Below are 15,310 nucleotides of genomic sequence, written 5' to 3' on the forward strand. Positions count from 1 at the left end.
AATAAAGTTTAAAAGTCTTTGAATGTCAAGGGTCACAGAAACTGACCGCACTGCTCTAAAAGTGACTCATTCTGCTATCAGACCTTTATGTCCTGAAAATAAGTACTTATTTTTCTACTTACAAACTCCTCTACAAAGAAAGAGAAAGATATATAAAATAGGCATTGTCTGAGCTCAGCTTTGCTTATTCCTGGCTAATGAGTATTGCAGTCCTTTTGTTTTACCTGTCTTTTACCTCAACATGAGGCTACTGGGGAGAAAGATGCATTTTAAAAACCATGTGCATACAGCTCTGAATTCTTACAGTAGCACAGCAGTACAAAGCAGATGAATACATCGGTGCGTGAAATACTTACTCCTAACAGAGGCTGATCCGGTAGGAGATCACTTGCCATTGAATAAAACACCATTCCTCTGTCATGATCCATGTCTACTTTTAACCTGAGCGTAAAGAACCAGAGCTGGTCAGAGCCCTGCCCTCCAGATTAGTTCTGCGAGCGCAGGAGCCGTCAGCGTGATGGTACTTACAGAGCCTGCCCTATGAAAGCTTGCAAGTCTATTCGTAACGGTGGAGCTTCATAGCCATGTCTGCGGCGCACTTTGTTAGGCACCATCTTTGCGAGCTGACAACAAAATGACAACAGAAATGATGTATAGAGTGATAGCACTAAAACCTGAAACCCTACTTTTAGCCTGAGAGGCTGCTAGCCAAAATAAGATTCTGCTTGACAACGTATTGCCTGTTTGTAAGACATCACGGCAACGTGCAAGGAACAGCAAAAGCTAAGCAGTAGTTGAACTCTGAATGGCTGTGGTAAATACAGACACAGATGTTTCTTCCTCCAGGAGTCAGGAACATTAGGGATGTTTTTATTAAATATTCTGTTATCATTCATTCATTATACCTTGTACCTTTGCAATGATTCATGTCAGAGAATCACGGAGCAATTCATAAAATGCTATTCAAGCCTCAGGTTAGCCTGTGAGCTGCACTTGCAGTTGTTGAAGAGGAAGTTTCCCAGAGGAGAGATATGCTGTCCAAATTCACACAGGAAGGTAGATGCAGAGCCAGGAACAGAACTCAGCAGTCCTGAGTCTCCGTCCCATTGTTAACTATTGTTATCAACAAAACCTGATGTTGTGATAGCATTTCAAACCCTGGGCTTCTGTCTGGGGTCTGCTGCACCAGACAATGTAAGAAGATGGTGACATTCCCACCCCAGAATGCTTCCAAGCTAAAAGGCAAATGCAACAAATGAACAACCCTAGTTAAGGAAGGATGTACAGGACTGTTTATACAGACCAGCCAGGTACACAGCAGCCTGTGCATAAATTACAGGAAGGGAAAAGACTACTTTCTACTCGTCTTTAGCCTTGCTGTGATAGCTCACCTTGTCGTCTAGGCTCATGAAACCCAGCACAAACCCTTCACACTGCACTTCAGGCACGGCCTCTGGCAGGACGCGTGGGGTGAAGGAGATGCAAACGGAGATGCTGCCACCTCCTGGAACCATCTGCAGCCGAGAGACAACTGGTCAGCAGTGCAGGGAGCTGCCTGGGATTGCACAAGCAAAAACTGAGTTGCACAAGCAGCATGACATCTCCCAGGGATGGGCTATGCTCAGGCTTGCATTAAAATGACAACATGTGACAATAAAACTGACTTAATTATTTCAGCTGCAAATATCAGTGTAGCCACTCTTTAGTACCAAGAGAGTTCAAGCACAGTCACAGACCAGCTCTCCAAGTACACAAACATATGTACACACCTGATTGTTTTTAAAAATATCCAGTTCTGCCCACTCTTGCTCCATGGCTAACTCAGATGATTCTCCCACAACTGATAGCACTCACAGATACAAGAAACATTTTTTGAAGAGTTACAAGTATGACTCAAGAGTATTTTACTGTTCAGTTTACTCTTGGCTATTTTTTTTTTTTTATTTTACATGACAGCAGGGAATGTAATTAAATGCGCTAGCCAGCTACAGTGGATTTTCTGGGATTTACAGGTTGAATAGATTCTGCTTTCTTTAGGTGCATTATGCAGGTTATGATTAAATCCTGCAGGAAAACCTCTGCCACCTCCCTACAGAGCCAATTCATGCCTAGCTGAGTTTGTAAGCTCAGGGGCCATGTGGCGTGTACTGCTTTCAGGCTAGGGCTGTGCAGACACAAACTCCCCCGTTTCATGTGATCACAGGGCGAGATGCGTGGTCCTGCTGGACCTACATTCAGTAGAGGCAAACCTAGCTCAGCTCTCCTACGTTCCCCTGCTCAGAGTGGTGAGGAGCATAAGAAAGGTCTGCCTAAGGTCTAGCAGGGCCAGAGCAGAGCTAGTAAGCTCTGTCACGTCCTACAACACTGCAGGGTCTGTGCATTGTGGTCATAGAGAGCTTAGTTGTTCATGGGCTTAAGCCAGGTCTGGCCAGCTGTGCTGCACACCACCTGAGCTAACAGACCTTCCTGGAGCCATAGTAGAAACACAGAGAACATTTCTGCAGAGGAATACCTGAATGGCTCCAGAGGCATCAACTCCATTCCACACGGGCCAAGCTCACTGCTGGCTACGCCTGATAGAGGCAGTCTTCAAAATGAGGCACTTGTTTATCTGAGCTATCTCAGCCTCAGTCACCCCAGAGCTGACTGTAGGCTTCGTTGCTTTGAGATGCTATTTCTGTAATTATTCCTTTTATGTAATCTTTAGCTCATTCTAACTCGTAACTGAAACCCTTTGCAAAAAACTTGCTAATATTTAAAGAATCAAAATTGAAACACTGATGTTTTGGGCAACCCTGTCACTCATAGTTAGATCTTGCCAGCACTGTCTTTATCTTATTCCTAAGGAATTGTGACACTGTGGCCCCTATTTGCACCAGTTGTTTTGAAATACTGTGGGTTACAACAGTTCATCCAAAAAGAGTTGTCTACAGAGCCCCCGTTTCCCAGCAGGCTGCTTTCCAGCTCTGCCACGTCTACTTACCAAATCTACCCTGGTTAAACAACATGCTGCCAAAGCTTCAGGCTGGATGCCTCCCACCTAATGCCACACCTTGCACCGAGGCAACCCAAATGAGAAGACCAGCGATGCCACTCTAGAGAGCCTAGTACAACTGAACACCTAATTCCAGTCATCAGTTAACTGCTCAAATGTAGGTGGGATGCTTTCTTTTTTCTGTTGTCTTTGCAAACTCTACTCATTGTCATCGTTGAGATCCCAAAGCCTCCAGCCTAGTGTTCCACTGTTCAGTAGTCTCTACCCCAAACCACAACTTCCTCCTCTTCCTTCTCTGTCCTGCATAAACATATGGTAAAATGTAAAAGCTTACTATCTGTCTTGGAGTAATGGAGTAGGGGCTGTCTGCAGGAACACCTTCATGAGGTCGTATAAGTATAGAGACGATTTTCTGTATTGTAGGTTCTTGAGTGACAATTTCCTTCTCTTTGCTGTTCATGTCCGAAGACTGCAGGGACACAAGGGCGGGGAATGGTTAAAACTGTTACGCTGCAAAGGAGGAATGCAAGTGAAGTGTACAGGGAACTGCTGCACTAGTCAGTAAGCATGGCCAGCTCCAGTTTCCTTCTTTCTGGCACAAAAGCTGGACATGTGGATGCGTCCTGTACACGAATTTTTTCATGCATAGGTTTTCTCTCCTGAAAGTGCTCCTGAACTCCTTGGAAAATGTGCATGCTTGGGTCCTGTTCTGCCAAGAGAAGCACTCAGCTGTAACATATCTGGCCCATTATACAAACCAGCACTCTAGGGCAATAACTTTCCCTTATTGCACAAGAAAATTGAGAGATGTATTCAAAACAACTATGCCTGCTGAGCTGAAACAGAGAAAAGGTGATTTTAATATCTTTTCTGTAAAGCTTTTGCTGGAGAAATATATATATCCTGTATCATACCTTCTCCCTGTCACTCCCAGCCTTCAGGACACTAAATGGCCATATTATAATCAAACTTCACATGTAATAGGTGCTACCATATTCAAACAGAGTAACCAATCTAGGTTTGGCACTAGGATAAATACCTCCAAAACATTAGCTGCGATTTGAACTTCACAGGTTAGATTTTGCTCCCTGACTACAGCACACATTGACACTATAAAGCACCCATGAGAAAAGGAGACCCAAATTGAGGAGTTTTAGTTATCTTCACACTTCCATGTAAAAATGGCATTAGTTTGTCAATGACAGTATTCTAAAAAGTATCATCTGATCAGCCTCTTTAACAACTTCAAGAAAAGGAGAAGCTGAAGAGCTATTTGATAATAGATCATTCTGGAAACTGATTGCTGATACCAATTGCCATTTACCCATGTATTGCTTTCTTGACTGTGAGAGGAGCTGACATTTCTCTTAACAATCCAGCTCTTAGTTACAAGTTATATTGCGTGTTATTGTTTTCAGCCTTTCATGCCAAGAAACCCATCATGTATCTCAGCAGCAGTATAAAAAACAGACTAACAGCTGACCTCATCTGTGGTTTGCGAAGCTGAATAAATGCTTCTGCAGGGAATGGCAGTTTGATCCAACTTTAACACGATCTCTGACTCTGAGTTGCTACCAATTGATGCAGTCTCATTTTCATCCGTGTCCTTAGGAGGAAAAGGGTCTCCAAAGAACGTCAACAGGTCCACCAGCTTTTTATCATCTTCCTCTTGATTGTAGATTTCCCAGTCCAGGCGGATGTCTGAATTGAAAAAGAGAAAGGACAATTACTTCTGGTCATTGAGAAGACTCACAGCTTAGTCGGTACCAGAGAACAAGAGGATCAAGTAAAGAATTTGTGTTTAGCAACTGGATTTGCATTAAAGCACATCTTAAGCTTTCCATGCTTGCTGTAAACTAAAATGATTTAAGACCCTGTGTGCTATGCCCTTATTATAGCTTGTCTGCTGTCTAAGTCCTAAATTATACTTTTATTAACATTAAAATAAATTATGAGTGTTTTGTTTGTTAAGCAAATGTGTTTGGTGGCATTCAGAAAAAAAAAAAAAAAGGTGATTGACCTTTGCTCTGAAGAGCTTAAAATCTCACTCAAGAGAGATAAAAAGACTAAACACAGAAGAGCCAGATGACGCAGGTAGTGTATGTGATTGACCAGGGTTAGTGCTGTGAGAGATTTACAAAACCAGGATGGAAAATGCTGAATTCCCATCATTTCAATGAGCGGAAACCCAAACACATCAGGATAGGATGCGCAGTTTCATAGTAACAACACATTGAGTCACTTACATATATCCTAATACACTCTGGCTGGCGCTTACCTGCTTTACTGTTACAGAAAGCAAACTAATATTCATGACAGAAATACCATAATGATAAATACTGCTATGCATATAAAAGACCTGACAACATGAATTATTGTTCTGTACTAGCTAAGTTAGAAAACAGCTTAGACACTCTATTATTATTATTATTTTTTTTTTTACTATTATTATTTTTACAAAAACCATCTTGATTAGGAAACAAGTAAGCCCGTTAATTAACATGTTAATGGGTTCTTCTGTTTTTATTATCATTAGCAGTGCAATGCAAGTGTCGATGTTTGCTGTGCAAAAGTCATTCTTACCAAAGGGAGTGGGATTGTTGAGCCGGACCCTCCGAAAGACAGGAGGCCCTCCAGAGACACGAGTGCCAAACCTGAGGGGGGGAACCTTGCTGTCAGTACATGCAGAAAATAAATGTCTGAAATCATTAAAGATTTGTTTAAAAGTGGAAACATATCTGGCTGCACTGGCAGGCTGTTAAGAGTGGGTATCAGGTAAAGTGTGGTCTATACTGTGAAGTACAATATTGCTTTAATCAGTCTCTTTTTTCCCAGTTTTCTTTGTTGTCTCGGATGTTTCAGGGTAAACCTGTGAAGTCAGCTTTTGTGAAACACTCTGGCAGCGGCAGCAAATGGCTGCACAGCAGTGGAGTGACCTGTGTCAGACACAGATTTCCAGGTGCGTAAGGGGTTTTTTTATGCTGGATAGCTAAATCCATTTTCTATGCCCCGTTACAGAGCTGACATTGCAAGTGCTCTTGGCTGCAGTGTGACATACAATGCTAATTCCTCTGGAGTCAGAAAGAAGCAGTCACGCTGTATGGCAGCTGGCCAAGTGTGTAGTGCCATGGTCCCCATAAACCAACCCTTGCCCCTCACCCAGATGTGCAGAGGCAACTCGCTGTATGAGAGGGCTTAGACCTTCCCCTGCCCCTGTTTACCTCGGGGCTGCATTTCTCCTGGTCTGGGTAAAGGGACAGGGAGAAATGAACTGTGGATGATGATGGGAACTGCCGCCGTGTACCAGTTTCCATCTCCACAGAATCGGATGAGGCTGGACTGGGTGAACTTCTATGACTGTTAGCCCAGAACAGTGATGGCCGGTAAACCTGAGAAGGCTTGTGTGCAGACTCTTTTCTAATTATGCTGGCAGAGACAAATATATTGGTGTTACAGAAGCAGATAGTGTACTTTGACGGTCACTTTGCTGACCTCATTATAGCACAAAAAGATGGGAACAGGTGTGTATCTTGGCCATAGTCCAAGAATATTTAATTCTCTGACAGTATTTTGTGCTATACCTGATTATGGGTTGGTCTGTTTGTGGTCCTGTCATCTGTAGGAAGATTGGACAGCCTTTCACAGTCATTTGCATAGGAATTAATTTAGGTTGTAAGTCTCCCACCTATTAAAAATGAATTTTTGCCATTAGAATCAAGATAAAACTTTAGTTCCCTGGGTTACAAAATTATGTTTTGAAAACTGATTGGATTTTCAAATATTTTAGATGCTGTCAAAAGAAACCAGTCAAATTCATGTGCTAACGAAAGCCCTTCTCAGCAGGAGAATGCAATACCTCATACACTCATCAGCTTTCCTGCAGCTTTTCCATACAACACAATATATTGTATTGGTAGAGCAGAGTAGTGCACTGGCCAGCTACCAAACAGATTTTATAAATCAAAACTGCTCCAGTCATTTTAAGGGCACATGAAAACCTCCCAGGGGATAAACATGGTACCCCAAAACTAAACCACACATTGTAAGAGCAACCAGTAGTTCCTTACATGTCATTGGAGGTAGTGGTATAGCAATATCTACCCTGAATTTTCACAGAAATCCTAACAAACTAAAAAAGTATTTTTGACAGAAAGGAACGTGGGAAATATAATTGGTGTAAGATCTGCCGCAGCAATACTTCACCTAAAACCAAAGCCCCACCTACCTTACAGACAAGATCATCCCGGTACTCTCCCCACATGTTGTTGTAAGCTGTTATTTCTACGATTAGCTGCTGGAAAGCTTTCAGAGTTCCTGTGGAAGGTTGTATATGGAAAGCTACTCCCTTCCCATGAGACAGCACTGCCGCTGCAAACTCTGAAGGAGCACAGCAAAGAAGAATTTGATGAATTTTGAGGAAATGGAACAAAGTTAGTCTTTCAAAGAATACATAGGACCATATTTTCAGCTGGTGTTAATCAGCCTAACCTCAGTGGCTTCAGAAACACCTGGGATCATTTACACAACCCACATGTATACCACTTTACCCAAGTTCCCTTCTGCAGTGGGTCTTAATCTGTTTTTTGAGAGTTGGTTCTTGCAGAGATTATTTCATAGAGGGACTCCCTTACAACAACCTGATCCAGGACTCTTTGGGATATGCAAGGCACTAAGTGGCTATGTGAAAACACACCCTCAATTTGAGAAAAATAAGCTGGAATTTGTGCTAACTGGTTATCTTTCTATTAGCAGCTGCCTGTTTACCTTTGTGTGCTCTTCAACACAAAGAATGAATTACAAAGAGCGAAGCCTTTCCACATTCTGAGTCACCTACCCTTCTAAATCAATAAGCTTGGATGGAATCTGTCAGAACAGCATTTTTCCAGTCTTAAGCACTAATTCAACAGCTGAAAAGCTTTGTCTTTGTAACAGATACCAAACACTATGGCAAGGTACCAATATGTCCAAGTTTTATTTTGGATACAGAAGACACATTCACACTTTATAGCATTTCACTCCCATTTCCCCCCTCCCTGGGTCTCATGTGGCTCCAAATATTATTATTTTTCAGTACAACACATCAGAAATGATGGATGGGCTGTGCTGCAGCTTTCCACAGTGGGAAGGGTATATAAAAGGGTTTGAGGGAGAAAAGCCTGCTGCAATGGTACTGGAAGACCAGGTAGAAGGGAAATAGCCAAACATTATGCATGTCATCCATACTGTGTGCTGGGAGTGATCCTGGGAGCGAACTACTGCCAGAACCACCCATCTTTGTTTCAGACTGTTGGTTTTGAGAAAAAGAAGAGGAAAGAGAGAGAGAAAGAAAGGGAGGGGGTGAGAGAAAGAAGGAGGGAGGAAGAGAGTAAAAAGAAGCGGGGCGGGGGGAGAGAAAGATTGACCTAATGCTTATGCAATGTGGGCTTTCAAACTCAAGAATGAACTGAGAAACTAAGTAATTTAACAGTGTGGACTTAGCCAGATACTCCAAGAATGAAATGATGTGCCTGACTGGCACATTTAATGCTGAATATGGTAGTCAGTTGTCTTTTTGCCTTCACTCTACTGCAGGGATTAACAGCTATTCTCATACCTGACTGTGCTCTTCTGGCTGCATGTTTTGTGACAGGCCCTCTTCTTTTCACCAGGTAGCTTGATGAGCTTGAAAATATAAAAAAATCGTAACGACATTTCTGTGAAATGAGCAGGACTCTGCTACAGTAACAGCTGCACCTTGCTCCTAAACTAGTAGCCATTATAACTTAAAGAAGGACTTGCCTACAAAGCATTTTTTGAAAGTAACATCCTCAAGAGTGAATCAACTTGAGAGCTGTAAGACTGTGTACAATCTAACACAACAGAGCCTTGGCTGGTGTAAACTGGCTTACATCCATTGCCAACAATAGCGTTTTGCCATTTACACCAGCTAAATTTTCCATCCTTGCATTGCATGCTATCTGTTTCTGCAGGAAACCTCACCACCAGGTTTCATTACCACAGTCGGAGTCAGAGCTTAAAAAAAACCCACCAGAGCAGAGCACTGCAGAAAGCCCATCTTGTGACAGAGGCAATACACTCTGTCCCGATTTCAGATTTAATCCAGATCTAAATTAGTATTTGAGTCATTATGCAGAAAAGCAAGACTTACGGGCAGATTCCTTGTTCTGGAGTAAGTGAATATCCAGTAAAATACTCAGCTTCTAGTGTGAATGGAGCACTGATTCTGGTGTGATTGGTAAGAATTAGCTGACGCTTTACTATGTCTTTGAATGCAACTTCGGATCCAAAGTCCAAAAGAAGATCACATGGGCTTTGTAACATTTGTCTTTCATCACTGTCAGAAAAGGTTACAGTAGTATTAAAACATCAGTCTTATTTTCCTGCGCCACAGATAACTTCAGTAGATTTTAACACGTGCAATATGCAATGTGGTTGTGATGACCAGTGTAAAGAGACCATGCAGGCTATTATTTTTGTCATCAGCATTTTCTGCTTTTCATTTTTTCACTTCTATCCATATAAGGATTTATTTTGGGTAGAATTTTTATCGTGTATAACATGGCAACCTACTCCAAGAGAGAATAATCATGCTACATATCAGAAAAATAAAATAAGTATCAGTCAGATATACCGAGTCAAAGAGAAGTATATTTATCTTTCTTTAATATCGTGTCTCACAGTACAACGACAAAACTTAATGGTCCAAAATACCAGATTTTGGGTATAATTCTGTAACTCACATCTAAGAGTTGAATTTGCAGATTTTTGGCATTCCAGAAAATAGTTGTCACACTCAAACATGTGAGGGACTGCGGAGGTCCCACACTTTGGTTACCAGGGAGAAAGGTAATTTTTCATGGTCTCTATACACAAAAGTGTCAAGGCAACTGGCAGGTTACAAGTGCCAGGAGCACAAGGGAGAACAGATACAACACATGAACATGAGTTTCACTAATGTGCAGTTAACTTCACACCAATTTATTATTCGTGAATTAATGCATTCACAGTTGTTAATTTAATTTGTTTCAGCGAAACAATGGTGGGAGTGGAGTAGTGCTCTTCTCCAGTCTTCTCTTGGGCTTATGAAGATGCTGAATTTGGCTACGGTGTAAAGCCAGTACCTTTTCTTCACACAAGCACCTTCAGTGAATTGTACCAGCATATTTTACTGTCCTTGCTGCCTACAGCAGGAGGAAGAATTCAGTTTACATAGATAAGTGGGGTTTTTTTCCCCCTCTCTGTTGTATTTTTGCTTTGGGAAGAAGTAATTTTTGTTCAGTTCAGGGATAAACGCTTGATTTACCTGGCAACTCCACTGTCACAAGGTACTGAGTAGGTGACATGCAGTCCTTTCACTTCTCCAGAAATGCTCAGGAAGAGGGGTTCAATCATGTCTTCTACGCTACAGGAAAGGGCAAGGTCTTTCAGCTCACCCTGAAAGGAGAAGAGTCAAGTTTCCTTGTGAATGAAGCAAACATCACAGAGGGAAGCCAGCCTCATTAAGAAATTTACTTGGAAAACATGTATAAACCTCACTGGACTAAAACCAGAACTACAACAGAATCTTGAAAAGTTTCACTGAATTGTTTTAAATGCATTCTCTGCTAGCATCAGATTTGCTTAGAAGGCAGTACCAAAGTAAAAACCTGTGGCCATTTCTTGGCTTTGTACTCGCATCAGTCTATAAGCTTAAAACTGCTCTATTAGTGATTTTTGACACAATTTCTATACTGCAAGTGTTGAAGCTCTAAGCATTAATCAATTCTAGTCATGCTTAAATAATCTTCCAAAACCAAGATTTTATTTCTACCTGGGTTTAAAGCAGGACTTGTAGGATGAATTATGTGGCCCAGTTACACCAGTACTCCAGCTAATTCAACACTACTATTCTTTTTTGCCTTATCAATACATGAACCAGTGCATCCTGCATAGAATAATAGACTGGGATTTAGCTCCAGATTCAGACTTCTAAATGTAACTGTCCACATGTGAGCCTGTATTGTGTTTGCATGGCAAGGTTTTGGTAGCTGGAGGGTTACAGGGGTGTCTTCTGTGAGAAGCTGCCAGAAGCTTCCCCGACGTCCGACAGAGCCAATGCCAGCCAGCTCCAAGGCAGACCTGCTGCTGGCCAAGGCCGAGCCCATCAGTGATGGTGGTAGCGCCTCTGGAATAACATGTTTAAGAAGGGGGGAAAAAAAACCCGCGCAACTGCAGCTGGAGAGAGGAGTGAGAATATGTGAGAGGAACAACTCTGCAGACACCAAGGTCAGTGAAGAAGATTCCCCTGCAGCCCCTGGTGAAGACCATGGTGAGGCAGGCTGTCCCCCTGCAGCTCACAGAGGTCCACGGTGGAGCAGAGATCCACCTGCAGCCTGCGGACGACGCCACGCTGGAGCAAGGGGATGCCTGAAGGAGTCTGTGACCCCATGGGAAGCCCACGCTGGAGCAGGCTCCTGGCAGGACCCGTGGACCCATGGAGAGAGGAGCCCACGCTGGAGCACTTCATGAAGAACTGCAGCCCGTGGGAAGGACTCACGATGGAGAAGTTCGTGGAGGACTGTCTCCCGGGGGAGGGACCCCACCCTGGAGCAGGGGAAGAGTGTGAGGAGTCCTTCCCCTGAGGAGGAAGGAGCGGCAGAGACAAGGTATGATGGACTGACCACAACCCCCATTCCCCATCCCCCTGCGCCGCTGGAAGGGAGGACGTAGAGAAATTGGGAGTAAAGTTAAGCCCAGGAAGAAGGGAGGGGTGGGGGGAAGGTATTCTAAGATTTGGGTTTATTTCTCATTATCCTACTCTAATTTGATTGATAATAAATTAAACTAATTTCCCCAAGTCGCGTCTGTTTTGCCTGGGACAGGAATTGGTGAATGATCTCTCCTTGTCCTTATCTCAACCCACGAGCCTTTCGTTATATTTTCTCTCCTGTGTCCAGCTGAGGAGGGGAGTGATAGAGCAGCTTTGGTGGGCACCTGGCATCCAGCCAGGGTCAACCCACCACAGAGCCCTTGAGTTCATCTATAAAGGTGAACTCCAAATATGAGCTCTGAATCTTCACTGATTCATTAATGGTACTTGGGCACCTAGCTCACCTACAATGCAGACAGCCTTTCTTGTAGGCGGCTCGGATGGCATTCAGTTCCCCAGCCACATGCAAAAGTGCCCTTCCAGATGCCCAATGTGTCCTGTTGAGCTTCCAGCTTTCCATGAAGAAAGCTCAAGTTTACTGGGATCCTGTGCCACATACGCCAGACATACATGGGTATCTGAGATCTTCTAGGGCATCTCTGATAGTACTGAACACCTACTTTTAAGTGAATAAATGAAACTTAGGTCTCCAGTGCCTGTAATGGGAACTAATACACCACACCTACAGGAAGTTCCTTTATTTAGTTGCATTTAATCAACTGTTTGAATATCCCTATGAAGTCTGTGGCTGAATTCCTGAAGTTTGTAAACTCTACAATCTACACCCTATTTTGCAGACACTCAGTCCCATCAGCCCCTTTTAACTTTTCAAATATCAAAATCTCATGAGCCCAGTTGCATTCAGAAAATCAAATGCATACTACATATGCCAGTCTGCTACATTTCATTTGGGATAGTCTGAAGTGAGGATCTGTATGCTCTAAGAAAAGTGATAAGCATTAAGAGTAATTGAATAGGCATTCAAGAAAGAAAGAAAACAGGAACAGTCAGGAAACAAAGAGGCAGGGTAGAAAATTGCACACCATGGGGACTGCTTTAATTCTGGCCTTCAACCATGGTTACCTCTAAAGCAAAGCAATTTCAGAGATATTGCACGGAAAAAAAAAGCATTATATTTTGTATATAAAAATCCTTTCTTTTGCCAGATGGAGGTGAGACGAGAATGCCAGTGTTGCTGTTTTGATAAAATTGCATTAATTTTTAAACTTACCACGACGTTAGCTGACAGCTCTATGCAGAATTCTTTTTCTTCATTTGGGCCTAAGGTGCCACTGGCTGGGGAGACAGTGGCAGAGCAAAAATCTGCCTGACATCCAATCAGCTGCCGAACAGAAAGGACAGACATTCTCTTAATTCATTAACACTGATTCTTTCAGATTTTCTCTTCAGATCAAGGAGGACTATAAAAACAGAGTTATTCTAAGGTTTAGGACACTTTCATGTAGCAACACATACAGTTTCTTGAGACAAGGCTCGTTTTACAATTCCCCCATGGCTGATAAGATCCTCCTGTTACATTTATTCCAAATGACTTCAGGTGCCCAGCTGAGGCACCTGGGCTGGGAGGAGAGTCACTGTGATCCCTTTCACAGTCACAAGCCTTTCCAGGGTTAAGTCAACCTATCTGATATTGGGGCAGGATCCTACAGGTGCCATATCTCTCTCCACTGACTACACAGACAATCCTGGTGTTGGCATCTTCCCTAACTGACTAAATACACATGGCATGAATCCAGGGGTTCAACTTGGTTGCTCACATGCGAACATCAGATACCATGTAAAATGCTGTGGATATCCCTCCTAGGCTCCAGCTGTTCCAAAACATTTTCCCATAGGTCCTATATCATCCACACAGTCCATTAGGATGTCTTGGGCGCCTAAGGACATCGATGGCACTGAATGCTTTTATGTAGGCAACCGAGCTGAACCCTGGATGTCAGAGTAGATCCGAATGACCAAAGCACTGACAGCAGGATTCAGCTTACAGGCTAATTAACCTAATTGTATGCATACTGGGTGTCAACACTACCATTGTAGCCAACAGACATCCAATTAGTATGTGCTAGAGAGCATTTTGCAGACCAAAATAGGTGTCCATTTTAAGGGGAGCTGAATACTTCTCTGGACTCCATTGACTGTATAGATGGGGTAGGATTCGGTTGCCTAAACACCGGCGCATAGGGTAGCCAAGCCATACAAGCGTGGCTGGCTGGTGTGAGAGGACTTACAAGAGACCACACTTCTTGAGTGACACCTGGAGGTGAGGAAGAACACTCTACAGCACCCACAACAACCCTAGACATATACATTCTAGTGACTGACTTCCTGCTCAGACTTCCATTGACTGAAAAGAGAGTTCAGACCATAGCTTACACACTGACATTAAATTTAGGGGTCCTAATCTGTGAGCTGAATCCCACCCAGAATGTAAAATTTAAGCAAAATTTAGACACAATTCAAAAGCACCATTGTTTCTTTGCTCTACTGAATTAAATGCAAACCCTAAACTGCCACAGTACTTTGTTTAATACTCCGGTAGCTTACATCCTATTTCCCCTCATACCTCTGCCCACCCATTCTCCTGGGGATGATCCACAGACAGTAAGAGCATACTAATATCAACTGGTAGTTAATCTTTTCAAGGCTGGTCTCAAGTTGAAGTCTTGCTCATAAGCCAGAAAAACAGGAATCACTACTCAAAGGATACATCAGAAAAACCTTGAAGAGTAGTCTGTATTTTGATAGAAATTACAATTTCCATCCCTGCTGTATTCTTCATCCATTAGCAGCGCATTTACCTTTCCCCACAAGTATTTTGCTGGCAGCAGTGTCTGGTTAAAAAGTCTGCTGGTTGCTTTGGCAGGAACTCCAGTATAAATTTCAGTGAATACTAGATGACTAGATATCAGACACACTTGGGGGGTCTGAACTTCAACAAAAACAGGAAGATGACTGGAAATAAACACACAGATGGTCTATTGTTACCGTTAATGAAATGTGCTAGACATACAACAGCATGCTGGAAAGAATGATGATTATGTTTATTTAGCAATATTAGTGATTGGATAGTTCATTGATGGGTTACACAACCCCACTCTGAGTTCCTGCTGCATATTTTTGCTTTAGGAGATAAAACTACCTAAAGTGAAAATCACATGCAAATCTCAGGAAAACACAAAGCAGAACGCCACTTTCCCCCCTTACCTTCCTTCTCCATTTTCTACCTCTAGTTCTAATACTGTCTGGAGACGCTGGCACAGCAACGATGTGAACTGTACTGACACACTGCATATACCCAAAGGAGGTATTTCTCCAGCAGATGGTTGAATGTTAAAGGGAGATACCTAGGAGAGGAGAGAGGAAACAGAAAATTCTGTGACACCTGCAAAGCAAGTGTAAAATGCTGAAGCCACACATCTGATTAGGACTTGCCTGTGTCTAGTTTTTCCTCAGACATGTCCTTTCTCTCTGCCTCTGGAGTCCCACCTGGGTTGATTTCAGTAAGCACAGTGCTACCTTTGTGGAAACCTGGCTAGACAAGGAGGCAGGACTTTGCTTCTATAGGGACAGCTAATAAAAAGGCAATCACCTAAGAGAAAGGTAGT

The 15,310-nt window shown here is 42.8% G+C and overlaps 1 protein-coding gene across 1 annotated transcript in view; it reads right to left on the reverse strand.

The window, feature by feature from the left end:
• Nucleotides 1-15,310, reverse strand: part of DLEC1 (DLEC1 cilia and flagella associated protein) — a 41,926-nt gene that overhangs the window by 6,564 nt on the left and 20,052 nt on the right. Inside the window, exons 20-33 of the mRNA XM_087751564.1 lie at nt 14,910-15,049; nt 14,504-14,657; nt 12,916-13,026; nt 10,299-10,429; nt 9,144-9,329; nt 8,589-8,647; nt 7,221-7,372; nt 6,577-6,680; nt 5,579-5,649; nt 4,479-4,696; nt 3,330-3,464; nt 1,392-1,514; nt 529-623; nt 357-441 (exon numbers count right to left, since the gene is read on the reverse strand). Of these exons, the coding sequence (XP_087607690.1) occupies nt 357-441; nt 529-623; nt 1,392-1,514; nt 3,330-3,464; nt 4,479-4,696; nt 5,579-5,649; nt 6,577-6,680; nt 7,221-7,372; nt 8,589-8,647; nt 9,144-9,329; nt 10,299-10,429; nt 12,916-13,026; nt 14,504-14,657; nt 14,910-15,049 (1,764 nt within the window). The remainder of the gene's footprint in view (nt 1-356; nt 442-528; nt 624-1,391; nt 1,515-3,329; nt 3,465-4,478; nt 4,697-5,578; nt 5,650-6,576; nt 6,681-7,220; nt 7,373-8,588; nt 8,648-9,143; nt 9,330-10,298; nt 10,430-12,915; nt 13,027-14,503; nt 14,658-14,909; nt 15,050-15,310) is intronic.

The sequence above is a fragment of the Nipponia nippon genome, unplaced genomic scaffold, assembly GCF_047370975.1.
Source record: "Nipponia nippon isolate SJK-2023a ecotype South Korea unplaced genomic scaffold, ASM4737097v1 scaffold_1, whole genome shotgun sequence".
In the NCBI taxonomy this organism is placed as follows: Eukaryota; Metazoa; Chordata; class Aves; order Pelecaniformes; family Threskiornithidae; genus Nipponia; species Nipponia nippon.